The 11,635-nt window shown below is 43.1% G+C and overlaps 1 protein-coding gene across 1 annotated transcript in view; it reads left to right on the top strand.

The window, feature by feature from the left end:
* Positions 1–320: 320 nt before the first annotated feature.
* Positions 321–11,635, top strand: part of LOC141982939 (interleukin-5 receptor subunit alpha-like) — a 29,018-nt gene continuing 17,703 nt past the window's right edge. The window contains exons 1-7 of the mRNA XM_074945529.1: positions 321–347; positions 432–585; positions 1,795–1,923; positions 8,688–8,836; positions 8,995–9,142; positions 10,162–10,270; positions 10,352–10,539. Coding sequence (XP_074801630.1) covers positions 1,851–1,923; positions 8,688–8,836; positions 8,995–9,142; positions 10,162–10,270; positions 10,352–10,539 — 667 coding nt within the window. The 5' untranslated portion in view covers positions 321–347; positions 432–585; positions 1,795–1,850. The remainder of the gene's footprint in view (positions 348–431; positions 586–1,794; positions 1,924–8,687; positions 8,837–8,994; positions 9,143–10,161; positions 10,271–10,351; positions 10,540–11,635) is intronic.

Raw genomic sequence — 11,635 nt, 5'->3', positions numbered from 1 at the left:
AAAGTTTGACAATATTATAAACCACTACCCACGCAGCCTATAACCAGGCCTCTGGAGAGGAAGTCCTGAACAATCACTAATCAAAGGTCAGTATTCTCACACAATTTAATTACAATTTTAAAAATATTTTTAAAAATATAATTAACAGAATAAACAAGATGAAAGCTGGATAATTCCAGGAACTAAGTTAGGTAGATCTGATATCAAAAGTGAAATTGGTAGGAAAAGTCAAGTTCCTTTTGTCAAGATGAGGCGGGTCATTCTTTCCCCATCCGGTAGGGCTGGAGCTCTTTTGCTGATCTGTTTCCTTTTTATTTGTTGCATACAGCAAGACGCATGAGGCTGTAGTAAGTTCTGTACAATCTTTCCTAGGATCAGAGTTTTTATTTTTGAAACTACATTTGGTGTTGATTAATTTAATTTCATTTAAGGCCTGGAAGTTTCTTTAAAGACAAGAGCTGATAGCAAGATACAGAGTGGTTTGAAAACTTTCTCTTCCAATGAAGTCAAGGGAAGAGATGGTAACGACTGTGACTATTGGGGTCTCAAAGAAGATGAAACTCAAAGCAGTCTGATAAAGTTCTGGTATGTATCCACACTCCCAAGTCTTTAGGGATTGGTTTTGAATTTGATCCCATGCAAGTAGTGACAGGTTGTAATCATTGACATCTGCAGTTTTGTCTTGAGAAGAGGGGAGTCTCTTACATTAATTCCTCAGGCTGTCAATACATAGCCTCAAAACATGACCTCTCTAGGATTGGGATACCTTATGGAGGCGCTTGGGCCAAATCCCAAGTGAAAAGCAGGTTCCCAGGCTGGAAAATGTCCTGCCACAATGTCAAGTATAACTTTGAAAATACACGTGACTAAGAGTTGCTATTTTAAATCGTATGAGCCCACATCTTAAAACTGTAACGTTATCTATGTTGGTTATTTAATTGTTCCTAAATATTTCAGAACATTACATAGCATAACATAATATCACTGCAAGTAGTGTTAGAAAAAACTTTGTCCTCAACCTTAAATACAGTGCAAGTGCTAGTTACCTTCTAATTCTGCAGATGTTGGTAGTGACGCCACAATTTAGATTGCTTTGAGATTTGCCTTTAAAGAAGTAATAAAATCTCCATGTTTCACCTTTTAAGGATTGAATTTAGTTCCCAAATTTGGCACTTGAAATGTCCAGGTTATTTCTGTAGTGAAATGCTCACTTCTTCAGAGAAAACATTTAAAAATGCTGCTGTTTAAAATGCTATCCTCTTTTCCTAATTTCTGTGTGTCCTCCAGCAAAATAATCAGAGTTCCCACACACAGTAAACTGTCTCTCTATTTCACCCTCACACACACATAGTTTAAGAGAATATCTTAATATAGGTCTCTTGAATAACTGCTTAAAACCATATAGCTGTCAGAACCCTGAGATCCATTACTTTCATATTCCGACACAGGCTGCCTGCTTCCTTGTTTCACCAGATGTGCTCTGCACGAACCCTGAAAACCTCAGAGCTGCTCTAACTTGCGCTGGGCACTGGTTCAGCCCTTGGTAGCCCTGAGGATCAGCAGCTGTTGAACATGGGTGGCATACAATGGCTTGCCTCTCCCCACTACCACCACCACTTGCACTAAATAGAGCTCAAACAGACCTGAGAATTGGGAGTGTTATTTCTTTTACAAGAAAGTTCAGAATGACATTTTGTATTCGTGGTTTATGTCTATTTAAGAAGCCACTTAAAGTGTTAAAAGTTTTTTTTCCACAGCTTGAAAATAACGGTCATGTCCTAACTGTCTTTTCAGCCTCAAACAGAACTGAAGCATTTCTAAGGGCACATGCTACAATTACTCCTTCAATCATGCTTCTGCTTAGCCTTACCTGGTATGAGATGATTTCTGTTAGCCTGGCAAATGGAGAACTAGCAATAACTGGTAAGTTTTGTGACATTTAAAATGATACAAAGAAGATGAAATTGAAAGCAGTCTGATAAAGTTCTGGTATGTATCCACACTCCCAAGTCTTTAGGGATTGGTTTTCAATTTGATCCCATGCAAGTAGTGACAGGTTGCAATCACTGACATCTGCAGTTTTGTCTTGAGAAGAGAGGAGTTTCTTACATTAATTCCTCAGGCTGTCAAAACATAGCCTCAAAACATGACCTCGCTAGGATTGGGGTATCTTATGGAGGTGCTTGGGCCAAATCCCAAGTGATAAGCGGGCTCCCAGGCTGGAAAATGTCCTGCCACAATGTCAAGTATAACTTTGAAAATACACGTGACTAAGAGTTGCTATTTTAAATCGTATGAGCTCACATCTTAAAACTATAACGTTATCTATGTTGGTTATTTAATTGTTCCTAAATATTTCAGAACATTACATAGCATAATATAATATCACTGCAAGTAGTGTTAGAAAAAACTTTGTCCTCAACCTTAAATACAGTGCAAGTGCTAGTCAGGTTCTAATTCTGCAGATGTTGGTAGTGACGCCGCATTTTAGATTGCTTTGAGATTTGCCTTTAAAGAAGTAATAAAATCTCCATGTTTCACCTTTTAAGGATTGAATTTAGTTTCCAAATTTGGCACTTGGCATGTCCAGGTTATTTCTGTAGTGAAACACTCACTTTTTCATAGAAAACATTTTAAAATGCTGTGGTTGGATAGGATGTGGTTGGATAGGAAAGGTGCACTGAAAGTGGCAGGGGTCCTATGGGAAAAATAATATGTGATCATATAATTAAAGGTTGTATCACAATGCATACACACAATGGGTCTTAATATAGGTGTGATAAATGAAGGGGGCGGAGGGATCTCCCTTTTATGGACAGCCAGCCAGCCAGTTAGCTATAAAATCCCTGTTAGTATTTGTTCTCTACTTGCTTCACCTGTAAAGGATTAAAAAAAAGTCCACAGGTAAAGGAAGGAAGTGAGCACCTGACCAAAAGAGCCAATGGGAAGGCTAGAACTTTTTAAAGTTGGGAAAAAACTTTCCCTTTGTGTCTGTTGTTGTTCTCTGGGGAAAAGGGGAACAGGGCAGCAGTTATGCTGTGAGAAGCTGAAGGCCAGGTATGAAAATCATCAGAATCATACCTAGAAATTGCATATTTGGAAACCCAGATATGTAAGTAGATCAGAAATGTCTAGAAAGACGCGATTAGGTTAATTTCTTTTATTTTGTAAAGCTTGTGGGTTCCTCTGTGCTAGCCCCAAATGCTTCTGTTTTGCTTGTAACCTTTAAGCTGGTCCTCAAGAAGGTTATTCTTGATGTTTAATTTTTGTAAGTGGGATTTTTAAATATAGTAAAAGCCTAACACCCAGATGTATTTTCTTTCTTTTTGTTTTTAATACAATTTACATTTTTAAAAAACAGGATTGGATTTTTGGTGTCTTGAAAGGTTTGTGCCCATGTTTTTTTAATTAGCTGGTGGCAACAGCTGGTTTCTTTCTCAGCTCTTCCCTGGGTTGGGGGTGTGTGTGAAAGAGCTTGAGGGTAACCCACACAAAGGAATTCCCAAGTGCGCCTTCCTGGATTCCAATGGGTTTTGCATTTAGGTGGTGGCAGCATCTACGCAGCCAAGGTCAGAGAAAAACTGTAACCTTGGGAGTTTAATACAAGCCTGGAGTGGCAAGTATTAGTTTTTAGAGTACTTGAAGGCCCCCACCTTCTGCACTCGAAATGCCACAGTGGGGAATCAGCCTTGACAATAGGCAGCCTCAATTGTGCCATTTCCTAATTTCCCCTGTGGGTCCGGGGACAGAATAGGTCTTCTGCATGTCCTCCTGCATGTCCTGAAACTAAAAGGGGGCTGCCTGGAGAGGGATGGACTCCGCCAGGTTAGAAATTTGCCCAAGACACACCATATGATGAGCAAGTCAACCATGTCTATACCAGATTGATCACAGACCGGGTTAATAATGACCGCGCCATCCACCAGAGCGGACGCAACAAGTATACTACTGGTGTAACCCCAACAAAGAGAATCCCTGGAAGAGGTAACATCACCATAGCCACATGGAATGTAAGGACATTGAGACAAATAGTGAAGTTGGAAGAACTTATGTATGAAATGGAATAATACACCTGGCACCTCCTAGGAATCTCTGAGGTCAGATGGAAGAACTTTGGAGAGGTACTAATGGAAGAAGGCCATGTACTCTATTAGGGTGGAGAGGACAAACATGTAAACGGCATAGGATTTCTTGTGCATAAAGATATCAAGAATTCAGGATTAGGATTCCGTCCAATGTCCAGCAGGTTTATTTCCATCCGCCTAAAGGCAGTACCATTTAATATCACAGTGGGACGAGTCTACAGCCTGACAACAGACTACGGTGATGAGCAAATTGAAGATTTTTACAATCAGCTCCAAGCATCACTGATAAGGTAGACAAGAAAGATATCCTGATTGTATAGGGAGATTGGAATGCTAAAGTGGGTATCATAGGCGCCGACTCCCTGGCTGCTGCCGGGCTGGAGCACCCAAGGGGGAAAAATTAGCAGCTGCTCCGCACCCACAGGGAGCCAAGCTCCCCCCGCCCCCACCTCCTCCTCCCCCAAGCCCGCTGTGTGCCTGCTCCTCCCCCTCCCAGCACTTCCCGCCCGCTGCCTAACAGCTATTTGGTGGTGCTTAGGACTTTCCAGGAGGGAGGGGGAGGAGTGGGGATGTGGCACTCTCCAGGGAGGAGGTGGTAAAGGGGAGGGGCAGGGGCAGGAACTTGGGGAAAGGGGGTGGAATTTGGGCAGGGTGAGGGGGGGAAGGGGCGGGGCCAGGGGTGGGGGAGTGTCGAGCACCCCCATGGCAGAGGGGAAGTTGGTGCCTATGGTGGGTTCTGACGCACAGGTAAATTAGCGAGATTATTGTGGCCCTTTCTGTAATGCAGTAACCAATGAGAGAGGATTGAGACTTTTGCAGTTTACCAGCTATAACAATCTGGTTCTTGCAAACACATTAGGAGCACATAAAGCAGCCAGACGATCAACGTGGTACACACCTAATGGTCTACATCACAGTCAGTTCGACTACATCATGGTGCAAAACCGATTTAGTTCTGGGATTAACAGAGCTAAAACAAGGAGCTTCCCCGGTACTGATATTGGAAGTGATCATGACCTTGTGATGCTAAATTTTTGGCTGCGGCTAAGGAAAATCGTCAGGTCAAAGTTCACCAGAACCAAGTTTGACTTAGCAAGACTCAGAGACCAAAACATTGCAGAGTCATTCCAAGCAATGATCGGTGGAAAATTTGCCCCACTGCTTGCTTTAGAGGAAGACATAGAAACAATCGCCAACAATTTCAGTGCTGTAATGCAGTGGTTCCCAAACTTGTTCCGCCGCTTGTGCAGGGAAAGCCCCTGGCGGGCCGGGCCAGTTTGTTTACCTGCCGCGTTCGCAGGTTCGGCCGTTTGTGGCTCCCACTGGCCACGGTTCGCTGCTCCAGGCCAATGGGGGCTGCGGGAAGCAGCGGCTGGTACGTCCCTCAGCCCGCAGCCCCCATTGGCCTGCAGTGACAAACCGCGGCCAGTGGGAGCCGCCATCAGCCGAACCTGCGGACGCAGCAGGTAAACACACCGGCCTGGTCCGCCAGGGGCTTTCCCTGAGTAAGCGGCGTCCCAAGTTTGGGAACCATTGCTGTAATGAATGAAGCAGCAATGGACATCCTTGGGAAACATTGTAAGACGACAAAACCATGGGTCACAAATGAAATACTACAAATGTGTGACGTTAGAAGAGAACTTAAGAGAAACAAGAACAGCACTAAGGGAGCTGATAAATACAGAGCAATTGGCGGAAAGATCAAGAAAGGAATGAAGGTGGCCAAGGAGATATGGATTGAAAAAGAATGCTCTAAAATTGAAGAGTGTATCAATAATAAAAATAGCAAACGAGCCTTCCAGATTGTAAAAGATCTGATGAAGGAAAGAGGGACCAAAGCTAACGCAATTCAAGACAAAGAATGGAACAGTCTTACAGAAGAAAGAGACATCATCAATAGGTGGACAAAGTACCACTCTGATCTATGCAACTGCCAGACAAATGGAAATCCTATTGTCTTAGACAGCCCAGATTCTTACCATTAAACAACTGTAGGCCAAGGCCAGCAGTGCAATTCTCGTCAATAGCATAACAGGAGAGTGATTTTGCACCACGGTTGGAGTCTAGGAAGGCTGCCTTTTTTCACCCACACTATTCAACATCTTCTTGGAGTGCATAATGACTGATGCCCTAGAAGATCACATATGCACATTCAGAATTGGGTGGTGGTCAATCTCAAATCTTCAGTTTGCTGATGACACTGACGGCCTGGCAGGCAGTAAGGATGAACTTACCAACCTTGTGAAACGATTGGATGAAACCTCTGCAAAATATGGCATGGAAATCAGTGCAGATGAAACCAAGCTGCTGACAAACAAACGTGACAGGATCAGCTCACATATCACTGTCAGTGGACAAGAGAGGGAGACAGTGAAACAGTTCAAGTATTTGGGGGCAATCATCATTGATGAAGGATCCAAGGCAGAAATTCTGGCAAGAACTGTGCAAACAACAGCAGCAGTGGCAGAGCTAAAGCCAATTTGGAGGAATAAGAACATCTCCCTGGAATCCAAACTGAAACTGCTGCACACATTGGTCATCTCCATTTTTCTGTATGCATGGGAGACATGGACCCTTAGGTCAGAACTTGAACAGAAAATACAGGAAGTAGAGGTAAGACACGTCTGTAAAATCCTGGGCATCTCCTACTTCGACCATGTCACTAATGAAGAGGTCTGCAACATCATCACCCAATGCGCTGGGTCATATGAAGACCTCCTGACGACTGTGAAAAAGCACAAGCTGAAGTGGTACGGCCATGTAACAAGATCATCTGGCTTATCCAAGATCATCCTCCAAGGGACAGTACAGGGGAAGAGAAGAAGAGGTAGACAGAAGAAGAGATGGATTGACAGCATAAAAGAGTTGACAGGCATGGACTTCGTGGAGACTCAAGCACCGACACACTATCGTTAGGGGTGGAAACAATTGGTTGATTGCTCATCAATGATGGTGGCCCAACAACCAATGTGGTTATGGGAGTGATGATGATGATGAATTTTGGAGTGCTTTTCCTTGCATCCTTAATAATGTTCTTTTAATGTAGGTTTTTGTCTGTTATTAATATTGGTGGGGTTTATAGCATTGCCTATGATTAAGTCTGCCGCCTGCATATCCACTTCCAATTTCCTCTCCCAACAGCTCGAAGAGTTAGTCTTCTTGCTCAGGAATCCCAATCACCCCTCAACTCTAACTTCCAGTCCCAGTTTTCCTCTTCCCCGCCACGAGCCTTTAGTCCAAGTCTGCTGCCCCCTTACAAGATCCTTGTCCAAATCTATTCTGCCGTGCTACCTCCCACCCAGAGGTTTGGCTCTCATCCAGGGGCATAGCCCTGGGTGGGCCTGAGTGGCTGCAGATCACACACTTAGCATCCAGGCCTTCCCAAATTGGGAACAGAGCCCCCCAAAGCTACAGGCTGGGACTCCCGACCCTGGCTCAGTGTCTGTGAGCCTGGCCACTTCCCCATCCTGCCGGCACTGCACACTGCTGCCCTGGTTTCTGGCCCCAGCACTAGCCCCGCGGGCGTTGTGCCTCATGGGGGCGGGTCTGGGCGGGGCTAGCATTGAGCACTGGGGCCGGAGACCAGGGCAGCTGTGCACGGCACAGGCAGGAGGGGCACAAGGCTGGGCTGACAGACACTGAGCCGGGGTTGGGAGGGTTTGGCAGACTCAAGCCCCAGTGGGACCCTCCTCTACCCTATGGGCATGCTCTGCAGCCTGTCTGCCCTGGGTGCCTGCTGAGCAGTAAGCGGGGGTGGGGGGAAGTGGGCCTCCCATCCCTCCTTCCTTCCTTGCCCCATTCCCCAGGGCACCTGTGCCCCTGATCCTTCCTGACCCCCCCCCCACCAGGGCCCCCATCCTTCCTGTCCCTCTCCCCTCACCCCCCATCATTGCTTGCCCACCTGAAAGCTGGGGCCCACCCAGTTTTCCTATCCTAGCTATACCACTGCTCTCATCCCATCTGAATTTGAATCAGACAGCTTTCTCCTCCAGGCTGCTTGGGCCCAGCAGATGGGGCACTGAGAGCACCGGAGAGACAAGCTCTCTGCTCTCAGTTCTAGTGCCCAGACCTTGCACAGCCTGCAGCAGTCTAGAGCTGAAATTGCACAGGGCTGGAGCTTGCTCAGTGTGGAAAGAATCTTTGGGTAGTTTAGCAGCTAAAATCTAAGAACGCTCAACTGAACCTTTGCAAACCTCAGTTTTTCAAAAGGCTTATAAATTGTCTAGATTTGGGTGGGTTTTCATGAGGACAGCAAAAGGCAAATCTGACACAAAGGCCACCCCGCCTGCCAAATGTCAGGTCCCTGTTCCAAAGCATCAGCACTCAATAGTATTTCGAATAAAAGGTCTCAAGACTGTTTAATGCAGATCATACAATGAATTCTTTGCTAGCCTTGTTCTCAGAAATGGCAGAACACTTCAGCTTTAGGCAAACACTGGACATGAAAAATTTCAACATACACAGTTCAATTCTGGTAAAGTTAGAAGCAACTGAAAACAGGGTCTTAGAATAAGAAGTGTTGGGCAACCTCAAGAATGGGCTGTACCATCAGCCCCACCTATTATACAGTAATAATTATCATTCATCTTACTGTATTTACAGCTTCTATTATGGCACCCAGTGATCTGCACATTGTTAAACATGACTTTGGAGTTATTCTCTCCTGGAACAGTAACATTACAGAAGAAATGGAGACATATTATGTGAAATATTTTTTGATTTATAAGTTCGATACAGCTAAGGAAATTACAGTAAGTCACAACACACTTTACACACGGTTTTGGTAAAATAAGATAATGCCTTATTTATTGGCTGTCATTTGCAGACCTTTCCTCTAATAATACTACTGCTAATTGGCTATTGCATAGAACTCTTCATTATAATGCAGTTCCATGTTTTCTTCTTCCAGGAAAGACTTCGAGAAAAGGAAAAGATGATCAGACTTGGGTTACACTCTGGTTTCCATGCTAAAGTTAAAACACAGCTTCTTTCAAAAGAAACAGAAGACATTATAAAGGAGAGTAACTGGACTGAATTTACTTACAAGGCACCTCCAGGTCAGCTAGTTTTCTGCATAGTGTTAGGATATTAAAAATGTCTGATAAAAAAGTTAGAGATGCACCAGTTCTGAAGTCCTGGCTAATAGCTCTTTCTTGTGCTGGCTATTTTTTGGTATGCATTTCTAAGGAAGGATAATGACAGAGGTCTATAAAATCATGACTGGTGTAAATAGGGAAGTGTTATTCACCCCTTCACATAACATAAGAATCAGCAGTCACCCAATAAAATGAATAGGCAGCAGGTTTAAAGCAAACAAAAGAAGCACTTCTTCACACGATGCACAGTCAACCTGTGGAATTCGTTGCCAGGGGATGTCGTGAAGGCCAAAAATATAACTGGGTTAATAAAAAAGTTAGATAAGTTCATAGAATATCAGGGTTGGAAGGAACCTCAGGAGATCATCTAGTCCAATCCTCTGCTCAAAGCAGGACCAATCCCTAATTTTTGCCTCAGATCCCTAAATGGCCCCCTCAAGGATTGAACTCATAACCCTGGGTTTCGCAGGCCAATGCTCAAACTGCTGAGATATCCCTCCCCTCCATCAATAGCTCATAGCCAAGATAGTCAGGGATACAACCCCATGCTATAGGCATTATGGGAGAGATGGGTGGAAGCAAACTACAGTTACAAAATGACCACCTCTACTCTATTGACTCAGACACAGAAGCACCCCTCGATGCTCTTGGACTTCCCTAGCAACTGAATGGATTATGGAAGTACCATAGCACATGGTTGCTGGGGAATCCCAGGTGGGCTCCTTAAGCGTCTGCAATAGGAATTATTGAGTGTTTCTGCAAATGTCTCCAAAGGGACCTCTGGCAATAGGAATAGAAATGTTCCCAATGCCCTATAAGGCAAAGGCAGACACATCCTTTAACTCAGTTCTAAAAACGTGGATCCCTCTCTGTCTCTCTCCTGGATTTGTACTGGCACCAGTCACTTCAAGGATCAATGTAAAGCAAGCAACATGCTAATATCTTTCTCTTTTCTTTCTTGCTTTCTTTTTTGGTTGCAGTATATATCCAAAATCTCTCATGCATCATATATAACATTTCCCATTTAAATTGTACCTGGGACATTAAAACAGAAGCTCCTGAGGATGCTCAGTATTTCCTTTCCTACAGGTAAGGATCCTGTTAAAACAAGCACAAAATAATATTAAAAAATCACCCGAGCTTTACATTACTTGTGTTTGCTTCCTACAGGCACAGCAGAGAAGAGTTTCAATGCCAACTCTATTTAACAAACGCAAAGAACAAAAACATTGGATGTCACATGAAAGAAGTGTATTTTAATCACGCTAATAAAATCAGATTTAATATCACGGTAAAGGAACTCAGCAACAGTTCAGAAAACCATTCCTATTACAAAAAATTTACACCTCAAAGACTAGGTAGGTGTTTTCATTATTGCCTAGCATTGTGAAATGTTCAATTGCTTGTGATTTCCTGCAGAGGAGAGGGGGAAAAAAGCACGACTCACTGCATTCAAAGGGGTATATTCTGTTTCTATAATGCATTGACATTTGTAGGAGTTTGACATAAAGCTCACAAACCAAAGAATCTCTTATACAAATCACTTTGTAATTTGGGCTGTTCGAAAAATGGTAATGATTGTTTTGTGAAAAAAAAAAATCAAATGTTTCAGAATCATTTCCGTCCTGCACAATTTGAAAAGTAATGATTTTTAGTTTATTTAGAACATTTCATGAAGATTTTTATAGAACATTTGTGTTTTTGAAGCTTTCATTTCTCCTAATTTCTTCCCCTCTTCCCGCTTTCCCCCCATTTTAATCCTTTTTATTTCTTTCCCCCCTTTTTTGCCACCACAAAAGGGGAAATAAAAACAAAAACTAAAAACCAAATCCTCAAAATTTTCATGTTGGTGTTTAGTTAAAAAAGGAAGATTTTAAACTATACTTATGGGCAATATTCATTTTTTAAAATCAATTTTCATTGAAACCTTTTGATGCAAAATGTTTTAGTTGAAGAGTTTCAGTGAGTGCTATTTGTAACTCTGTTGACAATTATGGCTGATCCGATAAATTTCTTATTCATTTACTTCTATGGATTAAACTCGGGGAGGAGGGGGGAAAGCTTCTCATAAAAAGTCTGGGTATTTTCCTGGTTGGTTCTAGTTCACATCTCAGTTACAATAAATACGTAGCCACCCTTTTACATTATGAACCTAAAGGGTTGTAGTCAAACCTCAGTTACACTGCCATAAATCTGGAATAACTCTAGATGATCTGATGGTCCCTCTAGAGGCCTCAAACTCTATGAATTTATGGACTCCATTGATATCCGAGCAACAGAAATATTGTCGCAGGCAGTCCAGATTTACACCACTATAACTTATTTCAGAAGATGGCCCACCATGTTTACTCTCATCTACACTCTGACTCAGATTCTGAATTCATTTACACTGATTTACATCACTGGGATTTACTGGCATCACCTCAGATTTACACGGTAACTGAGATCATTATG

Source organism: Natator depressus, chromosome 1, assembly GCF_965152275.1.
Source record: "Natator depressus isolate rNatDep1 chromosome 1, rNatDep2.hap1, whole genome shotgun sequence".
NCBI classification, from domain to species: domain Eukaryota; kingdom Metazoa; phylum Chordata; order Testudines; family Cheloniidae; genus Natator; species Natator depressus.
Note: the sequence above shows the minus strand (reverse complement) of the source record. Positions and strands in the feature narration are given on the sequence as shown.